We start from the raw sequence: 25,779 nt of genomic DNA, 5'->3' as shown, positions 1-25,779 counted from the left end.
TTTTCATCCATTAATAAGAGCACTTGTGAAGTTGTTCCATAGTTTGAATCCTTGGAGTAAAACATTACAATTGTACCCCAACATTTGTAAAGATATACATTTTTCTATTGTGACCCCTTTACTGTACCAGATTATCTGCGTATTTTTAAGGTTTTTGATCTTTTTCTGTCTCTCCTAAACATAAGTCTACAGAGACCTGAATTTAATCAGACATGCACCAGAGAGCACAATGCAATTAACCAAATTCCAGTTATTAGTACAATCATGCAATTTTAGAACAGGTTCAGGTTTGTTACCACTCAACAACACTCAAAGGTTTTTACCTTGGTTTAACGTGAACGAAAGGATTCACATGTATTCACTTTCATTTCAGACTCGTAGGAAATAGAAAACACTGCAGACCATGCAGAGAAGCGGTGGCATATACATGTGCTCTCCATGTCTGCTGTGGTTTTCCTGACCCTGTTTAACCCCTCCACTATGAGTGCACCACACATAGAAGTTCTGGTGTCTGTGCTTCTGTTTGACCTGGCTCTTTTCATATGACCTCCTGCTTTTTGATCTCCGTGTAAATGAATTAGATGAAATGGGTGGATGGGATCCTGGAGCCTGACATGTGGCCCTGTTTTTTTCTTCCACAGATTAGATGGATTCAATTAGCCCATCTGATTTCTCAGAGGCCTTTGTGGTCTGAAAGGGTTAAGTGAATGAGAGATAGTCTGGACTGAGTTATCGCAGTCGTGCCATGTAGCATACAGCTTCTTGCCCTTGAAAGCAGATTAACTCAATCTGCCATCTGATCTGTCACTTACGCCACTCGTGTACAGTTAAGGCATCATAACTGAGCAGATGTTAGGCCTCCGAGTAGCATGGACCTCTACGATTAAGATGCTACTCATCTTCTTTGCTTGTAAAGCTCTGTATACTCCAGTGATGAAGCAACACACTCTTATATGTCACCTGCCTCCGGACACTGCTCCATCTGTCTGTTGGCTGCCCAGGAAGTGCTCTCTCTGCAACCCCTGACCTCTGGAACCGGGTTCTGAATAAACAGCTAATTGGCTGGGTTTCCTGTTTAGCCTGATGGGAACGCCGACTATTTCTGTCTGTTTACAGAGTTCTGCCTCTCTCTCTTTCTCAGAGTTGTACTCTCTGTATTGTTTATGAAAGAACAATGTCCTTCACTACAACTGTGCTCCAAACATCGGGCTTTGGGGATTATACAGTAGTGACCAGCCTCTGCAACTCCCCTGCGTTCCTGGAAATCTTTTGTTGTCTGTGGGAGGGTTTCAGTTAGCTCATTTTGTGGCCTTTGTTTATTTGTGAAAGTCAGCTTTCAAGTCCTGGTGTACAGAGTAGCAACCTAATTGAAATAATGTGTCTTAACTTGAGACAAATGAGGGTTATTGTGATAGGATGCCACATGTGAATTTCAACTTTTTCCAAACATGCATGCATGCACACAACACACAAATAAACACATCTGCATAGGCTTTAAGAAGGAAGCTTTGCAAATCATATCATAAATATGTTTCTTGTTCCCATAGAAGCAGCATTGATATCAACGCCCTAAAAATTTACGCACACCTGCACATTCAAGTACACCAAAACCAAATATGTGCCCTGCCCTGCCGCAGTTTTTCTGCATAGTCAGCTTAGTCAAAAAGGAACTATTTGTATCTAGACTGCCTGTGTTGAATTAAATGGCTTGCTTCTTTGCCAGATGTGACTTTCTCCTCTCCTATCTGTATTGAATTATTCAGGCAGTTCCGGATCTTCTGTAGCTTTCATCTCGGGCCTGCATCCAGTTAGAGGAGAGATACTGTGCCCAAAGTCAAGTGAGAGTCCTTAAGGTTCAGGAGTCAGAGGTTCAAGTACAGGCTGCACAACAGGAGGAGCGACTAGCATCCTCACTGAAAATGTCTTGACATAATAATTTTGACTAATTTCAACAATTCATGTGGAATTGTGAACATGACATATTTTTGTTTCTCCCCCCCCCCAAAGCTAGAAATAAAACTCAGATATGGGATCTGGGATGATTTCAATTTCTGAGGCTCCAGCTTTGAATGTGGTTGCTGTGATAGTAATTCTACTGATATACCACATTTTCACAACAAAACCTGAAATAAAGATAATTTTGGTTTAGATGTCAAGTAAAACAGACAGAGAGGCCTCAGTTTCAGGATTATAGTGATTATCAGTGGAGCAGCCCTCATCCCTCGATTACAGCTCAGCTTGGAAATACATGTCTCTGGTGTTCTTTCTGGCAGATAATTGTATGAAGATATTGACTGAGGTGTCTGGACCAGAAGATGATTTACTTTCCATGTTGGCTTTTTCTTTGCTGTTTGAATAGATAGCCTCTGACTTCGAATCATCCTCATACTGTGGATGTCAGTAAAGCAACTAAAGTGAAGAAGTGAGATAGGTCGGTTTGTCCCTGTGTACCAAGGCTGGATGATTAAATCTGGTCATTAAGTGAGTTGGAAGGTGCAGAGCTGAAGGCAGTGTTTTTATTGATGTGGCAGGAAGCAGGGGGGCTGACTGCTGCTGCTGAATCTGTAAATCTCTCAGACTGTTCACAGTCCGCTCCTACTTTTAAAGGCGCTCACACAGCTCAGCTCTCTCGATTAAGAACACACTTAATGTCGCAAACAGCCCATTAAGCACTATGTGGTAGGGGCGAAGATGATGTGAAACTGAAGGGCGTGTTAATGATGGCGGGCTGTCGCCGGAGCCAGGCCCCTGCTGTGGCCTGAGCTCCTGCTGAGGGGACGTGGGTAGCTGCAATAGCAAAGGGGTTCTTGGTCTTGGTTGAATGTTGAAAAAGCCAACATTCACTTGAGGCTCGAGACAGGATGCACTGGCTTTTTCAATATAAGCAAAACCACAATCTTTCCCTCACATTTCCCAAGTGCCTTAGTGGCCTAAACTTAACAACACATGGGATGCACAAAGCAAACCCCAGACTCTACATTTTGTGCGGCCACCTTCGACCTCCTTTAAAATCTTGTGCGCTGTAAGAGCCTCACGCTCCCTGAATTTGAAACAAACATTGCCAATGAACATAATCTAGGCAAGTACTTGGCAAATTGTATACAGTTTGAACATATTTTGCAGGAGACTGGGTTGGAACAACTGTCCACAAGGCTTCAAACACAGGGATGGATGCTATTTTCTCAACATGTACCCAATAAGAAATGTCACCGTTTTTCCAGTGAGGTTTGGGGAGCGGAGATTGTTGAAGAGTAACGTAATGCCTGACTGAAAAGCAGTGTTTTGCCGCCCTCTCTGGTTCAAAATTTCAAGCCTGTTTCACCTGTTTTACCTCTGATCACACCCAGCAGTGATGCACACCTTACGTCACTGCAGCAAGGAGAGAAAAGACAAGAGTTTTCGAGGGGTTAAGTTGCAGGAATTGTCAGTCCTGTGCCGCCCATTCTTACAGCTTCCTCCTGGCTGCGTGCTGCTTATGGTCTGCCATCTGGTCACTATCTTTTATAAAGTCCTGACTTCACCTGCATGTTGTTATTGGTTGGATACACAATAAGTGCCCATAGGTTGCAGCCCAGAAAAATCCCAACCATCAAAGTAAGAAGCGAAATATGAAAGGAGGGCAGGGTCTCTGCAGATAAATACACCAAACTGGGAGCTGTTGTACCAGTGTTTTCAGTCTTTGTGCTAAGCTAAACTGAATGCTTGTTGGCTATAGCTTCATATTTAGGGTTCAAGATGAGACTGGTATCAAGCTTCTCTAACTCTCTGCAGGAAAGAGAATAAGCGTATTTCCCAAAAAGTCACACTATTCCTTCACTCAAAGTTCTATCCTAACTGCCTTTTTCAGTGTCCTTCAGAGCAAAGTGATTACTGTAAAGATCCATTTCCCATAATCTCCCGTCAGAGAAATCAATCTCAACCTCACTTCCAGTGTGTCCTGTGGCCCTCTGCCCTCTGGTCTGATAAGAGTCATATAAGCCAAATGATTTGCCGGTAGGGAAAGGGCTGATTAACAAGGCCTGTGCCGTCATTCGTTTGATGTGGAAAGACATCCTTTTGATGTAAAAAATGTATGCGAAATGATTATCAAGATTACAGCTTCCCTCCTAATCTTGATGTGCTACGCTGTCTTTAGCATTAATTGGAAACATCTTAAGCTAATGTCTCTAGTCAGACTGATCTGGTGTGTCTGCAGCACCGAGTGGACATTTCACATGGCTCTCATCCTCCTCTAGTGACCCCTTCACTGTGTGTTTGCTTAAACCTGAACCCTTGGCAGTGAAGCCAATGTCCAAGATAGTAATTTAGCATGTTTGAGTTTAACATCATAAGATATGCTCCAGTTTAATCTCTAATATTTCTAACAATACTGTGGTGTTCCTTTTTTTTCTTTGCAGGATACTGAGCCACAACAAAATCCGAGTTCTGAGAAATGGATCTTTCCTTGGACTTTACGCTTTGGATAAACTGTGAGTATCCTACTGTTTATCTAAGAATAGTTCACTTCTGCAGAATCTATAATTGTTTTGTTTGTTTTGTATAATTGTATTGTTTACATGAGATATAGCTTATGCGTCCATGCGTGAGCTGTCGTTTTAGCTTGCTTCAGGGCTTTTGTAGAGAAATACAGACAATATCAGTGAGATCTGAGCAGCTCTGTGTGCTTCTATCCAATCATGGGCTTCTGTCCAGCAGGGAGGATGATGGAGTCAAACTGGCTATCACAGAGTTTAGTTATGTTGAAAAGTTCACATAATTACACTTCAGTTCTTCATTATCAGGTAAGCCCCACTCCACAGGACAAGATAAGGGAGATCTCTGGGAGGAGGTATGTGTTGGCAGGTTTGCCTGCGGTTCACAGACAGTCTAGCCCTCCTTAGTAGCATTGTAATCTCTCTGAATGGGGTGTGAGATGGATGATAGACAGGATAATTCAGGGGACATATAAATTAATGTCAATATAAATTAATGTCACTTCTGGTGACAACAGGAAAGGAACCAAAATGAGCAATGGGGCCTAGTAGCATTTTGCTTGAACATTCCTTTTTAGCCCTTCTAGCGGCATAGCCGTGTCCAACTGTCTACCGGTTTCCCAGATTTTTCCCATATTTTAAGGCCATCTCCCACCGTCCTCATTTTTTTGTGTCCCGGGAAACTCCCATAATAACCTTTATCATGAATAATGGCCATAAACGTTAAATAAAACATAATTTTTTGTGTGTTTTTGTCCGGCAAGTTATCAGATCATCCATGAAACACAATCTGCACACGCAACCCACACACGATGCTACATTCAATTTCAACCCATGTGTCACCACAACCTGGCAACCCACAACCCAATTCAAGGGGCATGTGCAAAGGTGATCTGTTAACTTTTCATCTAGCACAATAATCAGGTTAGAATTTCAGTTTGTCCAGTTCTTTGATTTATTACAAATCAGCAAAGGTTAGCGTGCTGAGATGATAAACACGCTTAGCATCGGCATGTTAGCATTGTCTTTGCATCAGCATGTTTGCATGCCAATATGACAGGAGAGTCCAAAGACTCTGACTACATTCACCATAGTCAAGCTTTGACGTTAGCGGCTACAGGCTTAGATTCTTTTATCCAGCATGTGTTTCCCACCAGAAGGTGTGCTGTTTTACAGAGCATCCCAGTAAAGCTTTATAGCGTCCTGGTAGCTAACTGCACACATGGAGCCGCTTCAGTCTGGATACTGTAGTCTGGCAGACGCACTTATTTTGCTGGAGGGGGGTGGGTATGTTGACGGGTTATTAGTTCCACATGCCACTCAGAGCTGCCACCCATGAAGCGTCTCGAAAACGTCAAAAGAATGAAAAATATGGTAATTTGCTGGAGTTGTTAGCTTGTTAGTATCTACCTGCTGGAGCTCACACCAGACATGCCAGTCGAGAACAAAAGCCACATTTGCCAAATTGCTGTTTTTGTGTCTGGCATGTGAACGCCATGGGTGAATACTTCCAAGGCCAAGTTCTTGGTTCTCACCTCAACTGTCTTGCACCAATGATGCTGGTAAAGCTGTTGACAGGAAGACAGTAAACCAAAGTCCTGTGACTAATACTGCTTGGGAGAAAAATTGATAGTAAAGCCAAATCAGCTTTGTGGCTTGAAGTGTTTGATGTAAAATGAGCTGATGTTGCTTGTTTTTCTAAGTGCGGACAAGGTTCCCTGGAGCGCCGTAGAGTCGGTGGTTCGGGTAACCTGAGCTTACCCACTAACTGGGCCTTGTAGCTGGAGCAGTGATAAAACTAGCAGGGGGCAGCAGGGTGGAGCTTTCCGGGACGCTTGTAACTAAAAGACCTGGGAGAAAGACACAGAACAGGCAGTTAAAGTAACACACACACATACGTATGCTCCACAGAGGGAGATATGGGCGTCTGGTGTAAAGACAGGACATCACGTAAATCATGCAGGCCTCATTTCACTCCTCTGCCTCAACCTCTGCTGGCTCTCTGACACACAGCGGTGGAGGTCTGCTCACTCACTCTGACGTCTTCAACCTTTAATTGAGCGCTGCACAGCTTATAATTACATCTGAGCTCATGGTAAAATTGCTGTCTGATGTGAAAAATGCCACATTGAAATTCACTGTTGCAGTGATGGAAGGATTTGAAGGGATGAAAACAGAAGTGAGTTTACAGTGAAGGTCTGTATGGGAGTTTTCGTCTCTGTTCATGTTCATACTGTGAGTTTTGTTTTGTCTCTTCAGCCCGCCATCGCTCTTCAGGTCTTCTCATTGTTTCCAGTGTGTCGTCTACATGTGCTTGTCATTTGGAGCAGTAGTGAACAGTTACTCATATTATGTGGTCAGTGCTGTAATCAAAGGCCAGCCCACTAGGGCTGAGTAAACACACATCAGGGAATTACACTGCATCTCTTCCCCTACATGACAAGGATAAACACGGTCTGCTCCCTGACTGCACACACACACTCTCACTCTCGGCCCATCTCTGTTGTGACTCCAGTAACTGAGTGTGTTTCCTAGTATGGGCACGCTCCATTCCTGTCCAGTCATTTCAAATGAGTCTGCTAACTCTCTTAGCACACTCACACCAACACACTCACACCTCTTGAGAGCTGAATGCAGTCTGATCTGCTGCTGTTAGTTGGAGAATACAGCTCCAGGGCAGGCTACCCTCCTCCAGGCTTGGGCCAGACACTGCAGCAATCTACACAGTTAGCCTTTCATTGGGACAAACCTCCTCAAAGCCACTATTGCCTTCATAACCTGCCAAACCACCCAAGTGCAGAGGAGCAATTTAGCCTTGTTTGTTTTTGCCCTCTTACTGGACTACTGTGTTTTTGTAGCTCTTTTAAATAGGTTTGCCTTCCAACAGCTACATTTGGATCTTGGAATACCTCATTTTTTCCCAGCTTTTGGGATGAAACACCAGTTGAATCATACCTGGCTTCTGTGGCGGCGCTTGCCATATGCAAAATAAGTCACATTCATGTACACCATCAAGCCTTCGATACTGTACTTGTGTACCTATTTGAGTACCTCCACCTCTGTGCACACCCTTTCTGATGAGAGCTGACGCTGGCAGTCCCACTAACGAGCCGGGACCTTTATGAGTTGCGGACAGATCCCAGCAGCCTGTCCTGCGCTGATTTGAGGCGAGGTAATGAGAATAATGAGCAATGAGGGCCGAGGCAGTCTGGCTCTTGTCCAACTGGGCCCCACTGCACCATGGGACACAGGACAGGCAGGGCACAAGGGGCCCTCATTACCAGGTCTGTTCACCCTACAGGGAGAGAGGGAGCATGGAGCAGAGAGGGAGAGCAGAGGGCAACGATGATGATGGATGAGGGAGCAGCAGGGCGCTTGCAGTGGACAGGTCTGAAAGGCAGGAGTGAGGCTTGTGGTTAGGACTGGTTAGAGGCTCAAGGTGTTGGCAGCATGATAGATTTTGTCAGCAAGAGAGTCTGAAATTATCCCAACAGTACCTGACATGACTGTACTTTTACATTTGTTGCACTACACATACAAGAGTATGCACGAGAAATATCATGCAAGATTCAAAAACTTCCTGTTGACTTATAATAACTTCAGTCAAGAGCAGGAAATAAGGAGTTGCTTGTGATTTATGCCTGTAGAGCAACAAGAATTAAGGGAAGTTTGCACTGAAACCTGTGACCAATAAGTCACACAGTGCATAAGAATGTGCAGATGTTGGATGTGTTTAGGAAAATGTCTGCATGATAGAAAACACATACACTATTATCACATCAGGGTCAAGAATTGGCCCGGGCCAATTCATTAGGCTTGATAGTATCGGCTTTCCAAAAAGGGGAGACAGGCTACTCAGTCTTCGCTTGAGCCTCACTGGAACCGACCTTGAAATCGCCTCTGCCATTCTGAGCAGCTGGGGTTAGGAAGTAGTCCAACTTAAACAACTTTACCATCTGACACAGGGGAAGTGGAGCCGAAATGGCTAAAGATGGTATGGTGGCTGGAGAGAGAGAGGGAAAGAGAGGGAGACGGAGGGAGGGAATGAAGGAAAGCACACTCGCTGCAGTTTGGCTTATATAAATCTGAGGTTGTTTTTCTTCGTGGGAGATTAACATTATTTCCACACAGGCTAAGCAAATTACCTTAATGAGTGGGAACAAAGCAGAGGTGGGCAGCAGTATAGCATGTACAAACAGTGGAGAATGTGCGGACATGGCAAGAAGCCCTTCTGTCTAGACCAGTCTGGGTAAGACAAGGTTCAGATTGTACCAGCCCACCACTCTGAAGAGACTAAGGCCAGCTGTGGAGGTTGTACATGGGAGCCTCTTTGCTCCCTCACAGAAAAATGCACATTTGTGTTGGTGTGTTTGCCGCACACGCCATTGAGTAGCCCCCGGTTAGAGAACAGTCACCTAATGAGAGTGCATGACATTAAGGGGTGGAGCGGGTGAGGAAGGGGTTAAGCGTGCTGGAGTGTGGAAACAGAAAGGGGGGTGCTGCTGGAGTTGATAGACTCCAGATGTGTCTTTCAGATAAACTGAAGGAACGGGGTGTGTTTGTATTGCAAGCCTAGCTCAGTCATGGCTCTGGGGGTTTATTGAAACAGCGAGTGAGCCCCCTCATAAGCCCATTACCAAATTGTACGCTTTATATGCCAGTAACTCTCTCTCGCACACTTATTCGGCAAACTTGATATGGTTTCAATGGCATCTTCCTGCAGAGGAACTTGAGCTTTCTCTGGACTTGCTTCCCCCCACTTCCGTTTGTGTTCCTTTTCTGCTTTATTTTTGCATCTCCCCTCTCCCAGCTCGCTCGCTGTTCCTCCCCCTTCCACTCTCTGCATGCTGTAGTCCACCTACTGGCTGAAAATCCACTCACGGACATGAGTCTCACTATTCATTGATAATTTGAATGAAAGGTGTTTGCTCCTGTTTCCTTTCCAGCAATTAAGAGTGCATTGTTTCTGTGCCTATTCATTTATCAGCTAACTTCAGATTGAATGACTCAATTTGATAAAATCAAACTGCAGCAATATTGTTTCATAAATATTAGTACGATCTGGATCTGGAAAAACAGAAAAACAATAGCATGTAATCACCTTTTCTCTCAGCGTTTGACTTGACATGATCATTAATCTGACGGACAAATATTGTGATCTACTGTGTGTCCCGCTGAAACCATAAACCTTCATTGTTTCTGATTGCTGCTGCGTATGCCAGTAGAGCTCGTGAAATTAACAGAGCTGCCACAGCAGGCATGAGCCCCCCCCTCGCTCCAAAAGCCAGAACTGAAGTCAATAACAGTCCATGATTCCAGAGTTTTCTTTGGCAGAATAATCTCCAGCTGCTCTTGCTGCAGACTATAGAAACATACAATCAATCTAGAAAATTTTACACTTCAAATAAAAGTGTATATCGCTATTACTGTGCACCCTGCAGTTGATTCTGCAGTTTATGTTTCAGTCATTCAGGAGCAGAGTTGAAGGCCTGATATGTACATAGTACAGTAATGGCAGTGGATGATCAGGCGGTGATTGTCCAGGTTTGAAAGGAAATATCTAAGTATTTCTCCAATAGTTAGCCAAAAGGCACAAAATTTTATGAATAATAGCTTCATGGCTCCGCCAAAGCAACTGGTTTACGTACGTCCAATCTGAGAGGAACCAGAAAAAAATAAAGAAAATAATCTGGGGAAGGGGCAGCAAAGCAGGAAATTAGCAGAATAACAAGAGCTCGGCAGATCCCGGCTTCCTGTTTTGGGGGGAAGGCAGGAGTACGTTTGGGGCCTGTGTTACAGAGCCCCCATTGTGAGCAAGTGTGTTGAGGAGTTGGGAGGTGGGGTCTGCGGGGCCATACACAGGGACGATTTTGCTCAGCGCTGAAACCCCTAACCCACCTGCCCCTCCCTACAGGGGAAAGCTAGCTAGTAAAAAAAGGAGAAAAGGAAACTGTAAAAATAAACGAGCTCTGGTTGGTGTGTCTAAGCGAGACACACCAACCAGACAGGAAATGACACGCGGCACAAAAATGGTCTCCGCTGACCTCTTTCGGGAACCAAAGTGCCAGTCCCCCCCTCCCCTTTTTTTCCCAACATACCTTTAATCCATCCATACACATCTAATATTTGTTTCTGTCTTCAGGCAGTTGCTCGTATTGCTTTGCATCAAGAGAAAAAAATGATTATAGTATAGAAACTGGCCCTCTAATGTCATGTCTTTCCATTAAAAAATTCCAGGAACAGGAAATTCTTGATTCCAGTCTGGCGATAATGAGTGGCCATTCCCTGGCTTCAGTCATTTTCCCAGCTCCCTCCGGGGCCAGGGCCTAAACAATGTCAGTGGAGCACTCCAGTCCCTGCTGCTGCGCTCCTGATAATGGAGCACTCCACGTCTGGAGCGCTTTACAGACCATGTCTTCATTATTACCCTCTTGCTGCCCTACAAGCACGTCGCTCCTCTCCAGCCTGCATGGGGCCCAGGTGCTCATCCCATATACCCACAGAGAAATGACTCTTCAGAATGGCAGAGGACCAGCCCCATTGATCAGGAGGAGTTTGGGGGGAAAAAAAGACATTCTTAATGGCAGCCGCTGGTGTTAGGCCCAGCGGCAGCAGACAATGGCCCCTTCTTGGCTGGGAGTGAGCTTGAGTCTGTCACAGCCCAATCACACGGGCCACATGTGGCGAATGGGATAAAGCACTGCACTCTGAGGGTTACAAAGCATAATTCAAAGGGGATGACCATGGTCATAACAATAATGTGTCACCACCAATCATGTATCTTTTTGAAGAAACACATGCTGCTCCTGAAGATAATGAAAAAGTAATAGCTACAAGTTGCAACTTCTAACCTTTTGAACCAGAATATTTTCCTGCTCATCAAGCGTGAGGCTTTGAAGTCGTCTGCTATGATCCTCTTGCTCAGTGACAGCAGTTGTCATCAGTGTCAAGGTCACTGAGCTGTGAAGCTGTTGTCAAGTAGGGCGCTGCCTACTACAGAGGGCAAACCGGCAAGTCATCGCCCCAGCATGAAGCCTGCTGGAACTGCGGCTCTTATTGCACTGTAGGTTTGAAATGAAGCTGGAAATAAACCTGAGAGTTCAGCGGATGAGTGGCTGCAGCAGAGATTTCATCTGAATCATGGTGGTGGACAGGAGGTGGCATTTGGGCTACAGCAGGGCTAAGCGTTTGGCTACCGCTTACAGTCCTGTTGACTCTGGTGACCTCCTCCACATTCCCCATCTTGGTGATAAGAGAGTGTATCAGAAGTAGTGGACTGCTGACACTCAGCACACACAGCACCGTACGCCTCTCAGGCCGGGTATAAAGGAAATGCAGATGTTTGAGGTGGGATTTCTATTTAGTTAGAGTTTGTGAAAGTGGGCAAAATGTTCATCTTGAGAAAGTTTGACGTGCTTATAAGCTACATACTATCAGTGCCATGTGCCAGTTTGTGGCTCTCAGCACCTGTTTCATTGGTATAAAATGTCCGTGGTTCAGTGCAGGTCATGCATGTTTGCTTTAGGTTACTGTAAGTCTCCAGGCAAAGAGTGTTACCCATTGCATTACATGCAAAGAGAAAATGATCTGTGTTAATGCTGGTGCTTGTGCATTCGTTTAGATACACAATGCATGTTTATTTATTCTTTGTGGTATATAAAGTTACTCAGTCTTGTAATTTCATCCAGGATTATTAAAATTGAGATGTACAGCATAACAAGATGTTCAATCCCAGTATGAGACACTTGACATCTAGTAACCTAATCAGGATTTGGTGTTTCCATGAGTTCTTGCTTACGTAGTGCTGCCTTCATCCCTTTGTAAATGCATGTTTGAGTGCATATGCATGGAGGTCAGTGTTACAATGCAAATGCATGGGTGTGAAAGGGACAGACAGGGAGGGAGAGACGGTCATCAGAGAGAGGAAACAGTGGGCAGTGCCTCGTCTTTCATCGCTGCACTAATGAGCCCCGGGACACACAGGCTGGAAACAGCAGTATTGTTCTCCTGGTCAACAAATCCTATACAGCTACTGGCACAAAAACACATGTACATTCAGAGCGGGGCATATGGGCACACATAGATTACCACATGCATTTTAAGGCCAGACACACACATATACTGCAGAGTGTCCTTCATCTGTGGCAAACACACTCCTCTTTAATTGTGAGGTTTATAAAGCTCCAAGCTGATTTTTTGTGACTGCTCGGTCAGATTCATAGAGGTGGAAACGTCGCCACCTTTTTAAGAAGTTGTTGCAAAGTGTTCTGTTTGACAAGCTGGCAAGCTCTCAAAGAGCTGGGCTGAGCTGTCCAAGGCTGTCTGCTCGGAGACAAACACAACAGACCTCAGTCTTTTCGTCCAAGACCAGATAGATTTGCTCCATCATTATAACCTGCCTCCCATCTGTAATCCAGATATGAGTGATGGTCGCTTGGACCAACAGCAAAACCCCTGATCTCTGACTCTATCCCAGCCATACCACACGATCTAATCCTTTACGGGAAGCCATTTTCTGAAACAATTTTCCTGCCCTACTTTGATGAAAATAACTCATCTCTTGGAAAGCGGACAAGACAATGGTTAAGAGATGCCTGAGGTTGCACATGGTGTGAGGCAGCGCAGTCAAGAGCGGCGATGACAGATAATCTTTGTGGAAAAAAGGACCAGAAAGTCCCCTGAGGTCTTGCCTACCACAGTGGCATCTTGGGCAGAAGTGAAATAGACAAAAATGCAGCCACAGTGGTGATGCATTTGAGCTCCTGAAAGGAAATCCTCCTCTGCAACCAGTCCGATGGGAGCAGGCATTTTTCATGCTGTAGGAACATGGATCACATTCCAGCCACGTCCTGACGATAACCATCCGTCTCCTGACCTGCTTTAACCTCGCTATTCCCATCTGGCCAATAAAAAACTTGGACTCAAAGTCTAATGCAGGTTAGCTGATGGAGAGGGGCATCTGGCTGAATAGATGAGTACATGGGTGTGGGTACGGAATGGGAAGAGGGTGGAGAAAATGCAGCGGATAGTTTGAAATTAGATCCTCAAAGGCAGTTAAAGGAACGGACATTTGCAAAGTTTATCATGGGAAGAGTCCTTTTGTAACAAGACGAAAACTAGCAACTCCTTGCTAGCAGTTTTAGATTCCACTAATATTTTATTTGGTCAAATATCTGCATCTTGCTAGCCTCAAGCCCAGGTGGCTGATGGGATAAGATTTCCTGTCTGTGTGCAGAAATTCCCGTCTGCGTCCCACTGGAGGAGCCAGTTTAGGAAATGTGTCCACTCCCCTTCATTTTAATCTTGAAGAAGCCTTCTCTTGAAGTCTGAGTGTCAAAATAACTGCGGGATGTGCTCATTCGCTTTCTTGCCAAGAGTTAGATGAGACAGTTGACACCACTTTCATGTCTGTCCATCAAGAGTTAAGCTACAGCCAGTTAGCTTAGCTTAGCATAAAGACTGAAAACAGGGGCAAACAGCGATCTTGGCTCTGCACAAAGGATGTAAAATCTGCTTTAAAGCTCAGTAAATTAACAAATTGCATTTCATGTTTTTAATTCTTCCAAAAAAATAAAGTGTGAAAAACAATAATTTTACGAGAGTTGTGCACCAGACTATTTCCTGGTTCTGAGCTGGAACTTCTTGGAATATATGCCAGCCAAGGAATAGTCCAGCACTAATGTGTGTTAACTGTTAATCAGCAGCTGTCATCTTTACACCTCAGTTTTTGTACACGTTAGACAAATGAGACGTGCTAATCAATAAGCTGGAGGATTTTGTTAGCTTTGAATTGATCCAGGCTAGCAGTTTTCCCCTGTTTCCACTCTTTATACAAAGCCAAGCTGCTAGCTCCAGCTACAAATTACCATATAAACAGGCATTTAATTCTCAGCAAGATATGTCAGCATCATCCCTGCATGCGCTTTCTGACTGACCTAACATTTTCTCTCTCCCCAGGGACCTCAAGCACAACTTAATCAGCACCATCATGCCCGGAGCCTTCCAAGGCCTGTCTGAGCTTCGGAAACTGTAAGTAGACATTAACATGATTCACATTCCATTCAGGTTCAGAGCAGCAAACATATTAACAGAAATTATAAACACAGGCAGGGAAATTTTGAATTCAATTGTTCGGTATGAGACAAGTGAAGGAGTTTTTTTTCTGATATGTGCAGCATCATGTGCCAAATTCACTGTTGTTGTGGGAAGGGACAAGCCCACACGTCTCCTCACATCTATCTTAAGTAGACTGTGTTTTGGCAGCTCGTGGCATGTGTTATATTGAGCTCCTGGTGTTAGTGTGACAATAAAGGCCTCGTTCATCAAGTCTCTCCACCGAGCCTTGTGGGGGCCTTGCAGTGTCATCTCTGGTGCCCCGCCGCACCGCTGTGGAAACCTCAGAGCCTCCTCACACGTCATTGGATGTGACAGGGCGGCTGTTTGCAGCCACTCGCTGCTCACTCATTGTGTTTTTGGACACCGAGGTCTGGTTGCGGCGTGGGTCGGAGCTGGTCGCCTGCGCCGCACCGCGTGACTCCCCTTCCCTCCTCCCCCTACTTGTGTTTTCCCTGCAAGGTCTGGGGCTTCTCAAAACAAACAGGGGGAGATAAACACATGCTCTGGACAGCTCTCCGCTGGGTAGTGTCAGAGGTGCAGCAGAGCAGATCCCTTTCTGGCTGCGCCTATACATCACACTCAGAGGTGGACGGTAGAACAGGGGCCCTGCTTTTATCCCTGCGGTGAAAAACCTTTACTGGGCTCCCATGGAGTAGAGATAAGAGAAAGTGGCAGGGACTGTGGGCATGCTTGTTTAGATGTTCGACTTTCTACACCTCCAAGTTGTGGACAATATAAGAGGTAAATGATCAGTATTTATTTAATGAGAAATGAGAGCTGGAAAGAGGTCCTGCTCAGTTTCACTTGCACTCAGGTATGTAGGGTTTGATGCGATATCACAAAAACAACACTGAAAGAGTCGAGATATCACAATCTGCGACTGAGATGAGCCCTCTTGATTCACGCATTCCTTTGTCTTTTCAACCTTTTAGCGACCTGTCCAACAACCGCATTGGCTGCCTGACTGCAGACATGTTCCAGGGATTGACCAATCTCACCAAACTGTAAGAGGCAGATAAATTGATTCCATGAAAATACTGCACTTTCCAAACTGTGGGGGAAGCCACCGAGCTGACTTGTTCATGTCTAACTTGTTTTCTGCTAGAAATCTCTCCAGCAACATCATATCAACCATGGACCCAGGAGTGTTTCAGGAGCTGCCGTCCCTCAAGCTAGTGTGAGTGTCAGAGACTGTCGGCACTCCACAAAATTCCCTCTCACGATGTCTTTCCATGTCGGAATAAAACAACAAATATTGTAGACAGAGACGACATTTATTATTTCAGTTCATATTTATTTTGCTCACACTGACAGAACTCAAATAAGCAGTGAGGATTTATTTGGCATGTATTTATTTAAATTGGGATATTTTTGTCTGTGTATTATTTCTGGATGAAAAGCAGATTTGAACTTATGCTACAATAAATCAGAAGATAAGATGTGACAGACTTCTTCTTTTTAAACGAATTCTTCTTTTAACCATAACATGAAAATGAGAGCACATCAGCCCAGTCTTAGCCAACCTTTCAGGATTGATTTTAAAGTTCTGTTATTGTTTACAAGGCTCTTAATTATTTGGGACCAGCCTACGTTACCAAGTCTTTGTTGTTTGTAATCCTTCACAGCCTCTTAGATCCTCTGCTGCCAGTTTTTAAAATACAAACTGACACAAAGAAAGAAAGAAAATCAGCCGATCAGCTTTTTTAATTATGCACCAAAACTGTAGAACATTTTTAAATAACAGCTGAAAACGTGCCTTTAACTGTCATTCTTCCTTTATTTCACTGTTATCCTTTGCATATTTCATTGTTCTCATGCTTTTTTCTGTCTTTAATGGCATATCTGTTCTTGCTGTTAGCTGCCTCTTTTATTTGTCATTTGATTGCTTTTTATCTTGCATATTTCTACTTGTTTTAATTTGCCTCTTTTTGTTCATTCTCTTGTGTCTTCGCTCTAAAGCACTTTAAGTTACACCCCCTGTGTGAAAGGTGCTTTGGAAATAAAGTTTTTTATGATTATTATTTATTATACTTGCAGATTTTTCAAACATTTGCTTGTTTTATATGCAGTACTGGTAGTTCTTACATAAAACAGTGAAAGAGTGAAAACAATAAATCCTTAACATGTAACAGATATATAGTGAGGATGGCTGTAAGTATTTTGTTGTCATGTATCGGTATGATATGTTGAGCCTATGATGAGAGGCAACGCTGGCCCGAGCCATGAGGAGTGAAAAGTGAAAACTCTCTTATCTCCCATGATAAATCACCCTCTCTTCTCTCTCCAGGAACTTCAACTCAGACTACCTGTCATGTGACTGTGGGTTGCGTTGGGTCCCGGGCTTCTTTCGCAGCAGTTCAACCCGGCTGGGGCCTGAAACCCTGTGTGCCTACCCCAGGAGCCTGAGGGGAAAGCCCCTGCGTGGACTAAGGGAAAGCCAGCTGAGCTGTGGTGAGAGCATGGCTAGAATGAGACATACGAATGAGGCGGTTCACCGCTCTGTTGCAGAGAACGTTGGCTTGTGGATGTCAGTGACAGTGCACTTATAACAGTGCTCAAGATCGTCCCAGTATTACTAAGAATTAGCAACCAAAAGGGTGGAAAGGGATCAACCCCAGCAGCTCAGCAGGGACATATTTCTGCAAGTATCAGTGAGCTGTGTTGACAACTAATCCTGTGGGTTGCATTTACGAATTGCCGCTGCCTGCATCCAATCTGCACTCGAACAGCAGACTCATAATAGCTTCTGTGGAAACATTTAGCTGAGGTTGAGTAATGAGAGAGCAGCAGAAATAATCCAGGGTGATGTGTAACGGTCACATCTGTGTCCTTTCCCACCGTGTTGCTCAGATGGTCCTCTGGAGCTGCACACCCTGTCTCTGCTGCCGTCCCAGCGTCAGGTGGTCTTCAAAGGCGATCGGCTGCCCTTCCACTGCACTGCCGCCTTGGTGGACAAGATCACCACCTTGCACTGGCGTCACAATGGTCAGCTGGTGACCTCTGACCCGGAGATGGGTGTCCAGCTGGAGAACAATGTGCTGCATGACTGCACCTTCATCACCAGGTACAGAAACTTACTCTGTCGTCTGAAGATGCTGTCTGTTAATATATTTTATTCCAATTTGGAGTGAATAAACTTAAAGAAGAATGTTTAACTAGCTCAGACACACATTGCTGAATGTGGTTGTAATGTGTTATAATGAGCTGTCTCTTGCCTCTTTATCCAGTGAGCTTATTTTATTCAACGTACATGTGGAGGCCAGGGGAGAGTGGGAGTGTGTGGTTTCTACTGGGCGGGGCAATACATCTCGCAGTGTTGAAATAGTGGTTCTGGAGAACAGTGCCTCCTTCTGTCCAGAGGACAAAGTTGTCAACAATCGTGGAGAGTTCAGGTTAGTTACACTTACAGTGATGGTTATTGCATGATGTAGGTTTCAGCATTCTCATTCTTCTTCGTTTTTTATCCCCAGGTGGCCCAGAACTCTGGCAGGTATCACCTCACATCAGTACTGCCTGCAGCTGCGTTACCCCTCCCTGTCTGTGGAAGGAGGTATCGAGCAGAAAAAAGCCTCTCGATACTGTGACCGCTCTGGAAAGTGGCAAGAGGGTGACTATTCAGACTGTCACTACACCAATGGCATCACCCGTGTCCTGCATACCTTCATCTTGGTCAGTAGTGCTGTCAGAGCAAGCTTTACCACAGCGCATGGTTCCTGTTAACACTGTGTGGATTCACCTTCATGACGTTCTGCTTTTGCTCTTGTTTTACAGAGGCCCATCAATGCCTCCAACGCTGTCACTGTGGCACACCAGGTGCGCACATACACCCTGGAGGCTGCAGGCTTCACTGACTCTGTTGATGTGCTGTATGTGGCACAAATGATGGAGAAGTTTATGGAATATGTCAAACAGCTGCGAGAGGTCAGAATTGTGTGTGTATGTATTTGATGTTTTCTTTTGACTGAACTACCCGGTTACTGTAAAACTTCTGTGTGTTTGTTCCAGTTGTCAGAGGTGTTGGTTGAGATGGGGAGTAACCTGATGCAGGTCGACGGCCAGATCCTCGCTCTGGCCCAGAGAGAGAAGAGAGCCTGCAGCTCCATCGTCTACTCTTTAGAGACGTTGGCCTGGCCTCAGCTACACAGTCATGCTCAGGACTTCTCCATGGTAGGCACTATTGACTTACGTTAGGACTCTGTGTAAACAAACAAATTGTATTTATCAACCATGGTTTTGCAGAGTCTTTCTGAGTCAATGCAGTAATGTCCTTTATCCAATCATGTGTTCACAAATTTGTGGTGAACCTCGCTCCATCCTCGCTTGTGAATGACTTTCCGGGATGCCCCTTTCAACCCACTCATGATGCTATCACCTGTTACCAATCAACCTGTTTACCTGTGAATGTTCCAAACAGGTGTTTTTGGAGTATTCCACATCTGTCCCAGTCTTTAGTTGCTCCTGTCCAAACTTGTTCGAAACATGTTGCTGCATCAGATTCAGAATAAGCAGATATTTACAAAAATCAATGAAGCTGATGAGGTCGAATATTAAATAGTTTGTCTCTATACTGTTTTCAGTTGAGTATGTGTCAAAAAGGATTAAAACAGTATCACATTCTGTGATAATTTTTTGTTTTATGCAACTTTTCTGGAATTCGTTTGCATATTTTTAGTTATCTTTTTATCCTTATTTTGCCAGCAAAACAATGGTATTCCCAGAAAATGACACCTTACCAGCATGAACAAATGACATTCTATGGAAGCAATCTTTACCATTTACATTTGCTGATACTTACAGGTGTCTAGGAACATTGTGATGGAGGCCCATTTGATTCGACCAGCTCACTTCACTGGCATTACCTGCACTGCGTATCAGCGTCGTGACGTCTCCATGGTCAGCGTGGGAATGGAAATGGCAGAATCCACCCATGAGCAGCAGCTTCGTTTCCGCTGCAGCACCGGCTCCCATAACACCTCCCTCAACAATTTTCCACTTAAGGTGAGGCGTGAGCTCCCTCAGGCGTCCACCTGTGGCTGCTATTACTGCATACTGTGCTTTCAGTCACCTACTGCATCTGCATATACTGGTAGATTTCAACAATAAATACAAAATGTGCATGTGTCTTGTGTTTTTTTTCTCCAGAATTCGGTAGCCCTGGCCTCGGTGACTCTCCCAGCTAGTCTGTTTCCTCCTGATGCTCCTGCAGACTGTAAGCTGCAGTTTGTAGCTTTCAGAACCGGCAGCTTTTTCCCTCTGTCTGGGAACTCAAGCGGCACTGGGGAACACTCTCGTCGACGTAGCGTCAACACTCCCGTCATCTTTGTTGGTCTAGGTAAGGAAACTTCTCAATCTAATGCAGTGAAACCAGCTTTGTTTTCTCCCATTTAAACAGTGCAGAGCATTTCTGGGCCTTTTGTCATTCTCATGCTACAGTTTTATATGGATTTTCAGCAATAACAGTAGCATTGGTTGTATTTTTGCATATTTGTCAATGGTGCTGGACAATGGGAAGACGCTCACTGGAAAAAAATGATTGAGTTGTCTTTTTCTGAGCTACTAGACAGACAAACCACAGCGCTGTTCTTTGTCCTTTCATTTTTCTGGACCTTGATGGCTATCATTTTATCTCTTTCCACCACCATATAAAGAGCACTGTGAGTCCCAGCCTTACAAGGGCAATTCTGGGAATTGTAGAAACTCAATATAAAAGAATATGAGACAAACTGAGGGAACATGGACTCACAAATTGATTTGTCTAACAATAAAAGTATCCGTGACTGATCTTTCAGTTCATTGCACAATAAACATTCCAGTCATCGGTACAGTGTTGTATTGGTCATTTCCCCCTCTCTGTGGCAGATGGCTGTAACATGTGGAACCACTCAGAGCCCATCTGGGTTTCGCTGCGCCACTTGTCCCCTGGTACTGATGCTGTGGCAGCCCAGTGGAGCCTGAAGGCACTGGAGAAACAGGGAAGTTGGAGCCCAGATGGCTGTCAGCTGGTCCACAGTGACAGCAGCACCTCCACGATTCGCTGCTCTCTGCTCAGCAACTATGCTGTGCTGCAGGTAGGACAGCCTCGACTCTTCAAGTCAGCATTCATCCAGGATGACCAGGGTTGAATGAGACTTTCATTTGTGTGTTTCTTTGTAGGAGGTGCCTGACTTCCCCAACTCCACACCCATCTCCGTAAGGGTGCTCCACCCTGTGGTCTATGCCTGCACTGCAGTGCTCCTCTTTTGCCTCTTCACCATCATCATCACACACATACTACACCACAGGTACTGCAGAGCATGTGCATAAACAGACTTCTTGCTGCTCTTTGTTTTTTCTTCATCTCCTCATTATTTTACGCTGTGCCCCTACAGTTCTATTCACATATCAAGAAAAAGCTGGCACACATTACTGAATACCTGCTTCCACATCGCCATGACAACAGCCATCTACGCAGGAGGCATAAGCTTGACCAGTTACCCAGTGGTTTGCCAAGCAGTAAGTCCTGAATTTACGCACTCTTCTCATTTCAAATAGCGGCATGTAAGCTTGATGTCTGACTGTAACATGTGACAGGTGGGCATCGCCCTGCACTACTCCTCGCTGTCGACCCTGCTGTGGATCGGAGTCAGTGCCAGGGTCATCTACAAAGAGGCTGTGTGGAGAATGCCCCGGCAGCCGGAGGGAGAGCCTCCTGCTCCACCTACACAGCGACCTATGCTCAGGTCAGCGAGCAAGCCACAACTCACCTTCACCCACTTCCTGTGCCATGGGTTTGTTGTTTGCTGTCAATATGGTTTATGTTTTAGGCAGATGCGGGACTGCTGGTGCATGGCCACCCAGACTGTGCTAAATCAAAGGGGGTCATTGTGCCCAACAACCAAAGTCCCTCTGTTTGTAAGGAAACCTTGGAGGGACATAACAGAGTATTGCTGTAAGGCACAAAAAATATAAGCCAACATGAATTCGGGGTGGGGGAGGGGAGGAATGTATGTATGGAACCAATGTAACAGCAGCAGAGGGGGTCATCATAAATCAGAGCAGGGTGGTTCAGAGGGTGCGCTGTCTTTCCAAATATTCCATTCTGTGTCTCCTCCCCCTGCCCCTGTGGTCCTGAAGCTGCGATCATACACTGACCTCACTGGCCCTCCCAACACCCCTTTGTTGCCCACTCGGCCACATGGGATCAGACCACAATAAATCACAGACTTCTGGAGTCTGTACTGACCCTTGTAACACTCTGCCCACTAAGAGAGTGAAGGATCACACAGCTCCGTTCAGATTACAGACAGGTCAGAGAGACATAAAAACACGAAAAGGAAAATGACACTGACATGCACTTTAAAAAAACATTGTAGCAGCCAAAGGTCGCACAGCATCCTGTGGCACAAACAAGAACTACTCTATTTCTAAACCTGCAGCTTCGAACTTGTTTTTGATATGTTTTCTATTGTTTGTCAAGGTTCTATTTGATAGCTGGTGGAGTCCCTCTTATCATTTGTGGGATCACTGCAGCTGTCAATGTCAACAACTATGGAGACAACAGCCCTTAGTAAGTACTTCTCTTTTATCTTTGAGCTATTTGGCCCTTGACTTTGTGTTTTTTTGCATGGTGCTGAAGCACATAGTTCTTTTTGATATTTTGAATACACAGACATGTCCTTGTTGTGCACTGACCCCCCTTACTTCTTTTCTGCCTCTTGCAGCTGCTGGCTAGTGTGGCGCCCCAGTCTGGGGTCTTTCTTTGTCCCTGCTGGCTTAGTGGTGTTGGTGACCTGGATCTATTTCCTGTGCACTGTGTTTCGCCTGAGGCACCGTGAGACCAAAGAATGCACCGGAACCACCCTGTCCTCTCCTGTGACTGGGAGCCAGCCTGCACTGGCAGGAAGCACCAGCCTCCTCTCCACAGACTCAGTGGTCGGACCTATAAACCCTGTTGTGGCGCCAGAGGACCAGTATTCACTGAAGACACAGTTCTTGGTGCTTGTGGCAACCCACTTCCTGTTTGTGGTTCTGTGGTGTTGTGGAGCCATGGCAATGTGGCTGACGGGGCACACTAGCTTGTTGTTCAGCTGTCTTTATGGGATGGCTGCCATAGTTTTGGGGGTGTTTCTGGTGATACATCACTGCTTCCGACGTCTGGATGTGCAGGCCTCGTGGCTGGCATGTTGCCCAGGCTATCGCCGCTCCCATCCCATGTCTACCTACACGCACACCTGCACTACCGGGAGTGGAGTGCAGACCTCTGAGCAGGGATCACAACTTTTCATCAACTGCCATCCACCAGGTGACTCTCATAACTCCTCATCAGCTCGGTCATCATCCACGCCAAGTGGAATCAGCAGCGTGGGCCCTGGTCCCTGCAAGCTCACCAACCTGTTGCAGGTGACGCAAGACAATCCAAACAACTCTTCGCGTGCTCCTGCAGGCAATAACACCAGCACCAGCACTGACAACATCACCAAGCCAACAAACAATGTTCTACCAACCATTAACTCTGCAGCCCCAGTGCATCCCCAAAGAAGGAAAGTGAGTAGCAGAACTAAACAAGGAAGCAGCCAGTATCACCATCGGGGCGAGGGCCGAGGTCACTATCGTCTCAAAGCTTTAAGGACTGCTGGAGGTGGGGGCAGCCTGGGAGCTTTAGGACCCACTGGTTTAGAGCACCTCAGTGCTTCACATGGGGTTTACAAACAGGCCACGAGTGAGAATGGCAGCATCCACCACAGCCTTTCAGAGACCCAGGCCAGCCCGCTTACCAATGGGAAACGCGTTGGAGAGTCAGTTGCAACCAGCCCCTCAGAGGGAAGCGATGGGGGCAGCAGCGGGAGCCGCAAACCCTTCCCCCTGCTGCCTTCTATGGCCAGCAGAGCTGCCATGCACGGCGCTCAGAGACGATGTGCCAGCAGAGACAATTTGAAACTGGCAGCTGCTGCAGAGCGAGAAACTAAGCGCTGCTCCTACCCTTTGAACAGTGTCACCACCACTGTGCCAGGGGCCGCTGCCCCAAACGGCACCCTAAAAAACTCAGTGCTCGAGCTGGAGCAGGACATGAGTGGCACAGACCAATCCCAGAGCTCCGTTGGAATGAAGAGTGGTTTGTGGAAAAGTGAAACCACGGTGTAACCTATACTTATATGTGAACTTCTATGCATGACCTTAATGGACTCCTAAATGATTGGGTTATGTTTTAATGGTCTCTTGATTATAATAATTATATAATTTAAGATATAAAATCATGAAGGCATCCAGGACACTAAACTGGTACTTTTGCCTCCGCGTTGTAAGAGTGCTGTGAAATGGTAAAAATAATAAGGCAGGTTTTTTTTTTTAAAAGTCATTTTCAAATATAAGATACTCACTTATTTTATTCATTTCACAAAAAAAGGACAAGATGTCTCTGAAATTGACATATGATGTTGATTTTGGATGTCTAATGAAAGCTTTACTGTTTTAGTTGTGATTTTTCTATGCATATCAACTATAGCATGAAATGGATTGCAAGATGGTCCATTTCAAAAGTACAGCTATATGCATTTAATTTGTGGACAACTTTTCACTCTTATATTTGCTTCAAGTAATTGTTTGCATGTGCTCGTGTATGCTGCTGAATGTTTTGTGTGTACATGCGTGCATGGGAGTGTGTATGTGTGTGTGTGTGTATGTGTGTGTGTGTGTGTATGTATGCATACGAGTAATTGCATGGATGTGGCTGTACAGAATCTCTGAATGAATTAAAAAAGCTATGTGAGACTTTTGAATATATGATGATCATGTTTCATTTTTATTTCTATGTAGTCCCATCAGCACTGGCAGGTGTCCCTCTTCGAATAAATTAAGAAAGAAAGGGGAAAAAACAATTGGCTTTCTCTCAACCAGTCATTTTATTCCATTTTCACTACCGGAGGAATAGTTTTTCTGTTGAAGCGCATGGATTACTGCCCCCTCCTGGGTGGCAGAGAAACTTCTGGGTCATTTTCAGGCATGAGAAATGTGATAGCTGAATCTCACAGGTGAATCTCACAGGTTTTGCAATGACAAACTCATCCAGCCCATGCTGACTTAACAGGGAACCCTCTCACTATAATTTTAGAGGTGTTAGTATGGAACATTTCTCATAGGAGTATCCACAAAGTACTTATCACATATCAGGAGCCTGACCAAAAAACGTCACTGCATGCAGCTTATAAGCTTTTTGAATGAATTCAGTCAGAATGTGGCGTTCATGTTGTGTGGACTTACGAAAACCTAAGCCAGACTTCTGTTTTTAGACAATTTGCAACACTTGCAGTTCAGGAAATTACATTAACAGGAAATAATGTTTCTACTATGCAGCTCATTGTCACAGCTTTTCCCCATTGTTCTTTGGGGGGAAGTCGTCATGAAATCCAGAGAATCGCATATTGTATGTTGTTACTGTTAGGTGTTTAATATGGTCAATCTGTCATGCATACTATTGTATATTATATGTGAACTATAAGCTTGTGGATCAGCCCTGAACAGGATGTAAGACATGAAAATGATCATCTATTCAATGTGACCGTCACTTATATCAAACCACTCATGGAAAACAAATACAAACATGACGACAGAGTTGTCTTGTTCATGATTCAGTATGAATTTCAGTGTCATTATGTTCAGGTACTTCAAATGTTTGGTGGAGATACTGCTATCTGTGCACACCTTCTTAGATGGCCACAGCTGAATACCTAGATCTAATCTTGAGCTAACCTGTATCAGTAATGATTTTGCTCATAATTTCCAGGTTGCAAGATAGAGCAAATGTTTATTTAAGCATTGTAAAACATGTTTTCATGCAGTGTTGATAAAGAATGGAGCAACTGTCAATGGCTTTTCAATAATTCACATTTTTTATCATTTATAAGTGAATGTTAGATTCTGCTAAATGTTTCAGCTTTCTTCACTTACTGGAAGATTCAGTCATTCGTGTGTACGCTGTTTTGCATATTCCACAAGCCTCCACAAGCCCATAAAAATGTGGTGATGTGAGACATGTTCTTAACTTTATGCCCCAGATATGATCGACTATTAAAGGGATGTTTCCTGAAATCCATTTGCTCTTAATCATCATGATGAAGGCCTGGCAGGCAGACGAAGTTCTAGACACTAAGAATTCAGTGAGAGATACAAGGTAGAGTGATTTCATCCGGCTTTGTTCTGGATGACTCACATTTTA

General features: G+C 44.8%; 1 protein-coding gene across 1 annotated transcript in view; it reads left to right on the top strand.

The window, feature by feature from the left end:
- The window catches only part of adgra2 (adhesion G protein-coupled receptor A2), a 38,854-nt gene extending 13,755 nt beyond the window's left edge, over positions 1-25,099 (top strand). The window contains exons 2-19 of the mRNA XM_070965408.1: positions 4,398-4,469; positions 14,430-14,501; positions 15,521-15,592; positions 15,694-15,765; positions 16,876-17,039; positions 17,439-17,652; positions 17,816-17,980; positions 18,059-18,257; positions 18,360-18,509; positions 18,594-18,755; positions 19,386-19,586; positions 19,731-19,920; positions 20,448-20,656; positions 20,742-20,869; positions 20,957-21,080; positions 21,159-21,307; positions 22,045-22,134; positions 22,289-25,099. Of these exons, the coding sequence (XP_070821509.1) occupies positions 4,398-4,469; positions 14,430-14,501; positions 15,521-15,592; positions 15,694-15,765; positions 16,876-17,039; positions 17,439-17,652; positions 17,816-17,980; positions 18,059-18,257; positions 18,360-18,509; positions 18,594-18,755; positions 19,386-19,586; positions 19,731-19,920; positions 20,448-20,656; positions 20,742-20,869; positions 20,957-21,080; positions 21,159-21,307; positions 22,045-22,134; positions 22,289-23,708 (3,853 nt within the window). The 3' untranslated portion in view covers positions 23,709-25,099. The remainder of the gene's footprint in view (positions 1-4,397; positions 4,470-14,429; positions 14,502-15,520; positions 15,593-15,693; positions 15,766-16,875; positions 17,040-17,438; positions 17,653-17,815; positions 17,981-18,058; positions 18,258-18,359; positions 18,510-18,593; positions 18,756-19,385; positions 19,587-19,730; positions 19,921-20,447; positions 20,657-20,741; positions 20,870-20,956; positions 21,081-21,158; positions 21,308-22,044; positions 22,135-22,288) is intronic.
- Positions 25,100-25,779: the final 680 nt, after the last annotated feature.

This window comes from Chaetodon trifascialis, chromosome 6 (genome assembly GCF_039877785.1).
Source record: "Chaetodon trifascialis isolate fChaTrf1 chromosome 6, fChaTrf1.hap1, whole genome shotgun sequence".
Lineage (NCBI taxonomy): Eukaryota > Metazoa > Chordata > Actinopteri > Chaetodontiformes > Chaetodontidae > Chaetodon > Chaetodon trifascialis.
Note: the sequence above shows the minus strand (reverse complement) of the source record. Positions and strands in the feature narration are given on the sequence as shown.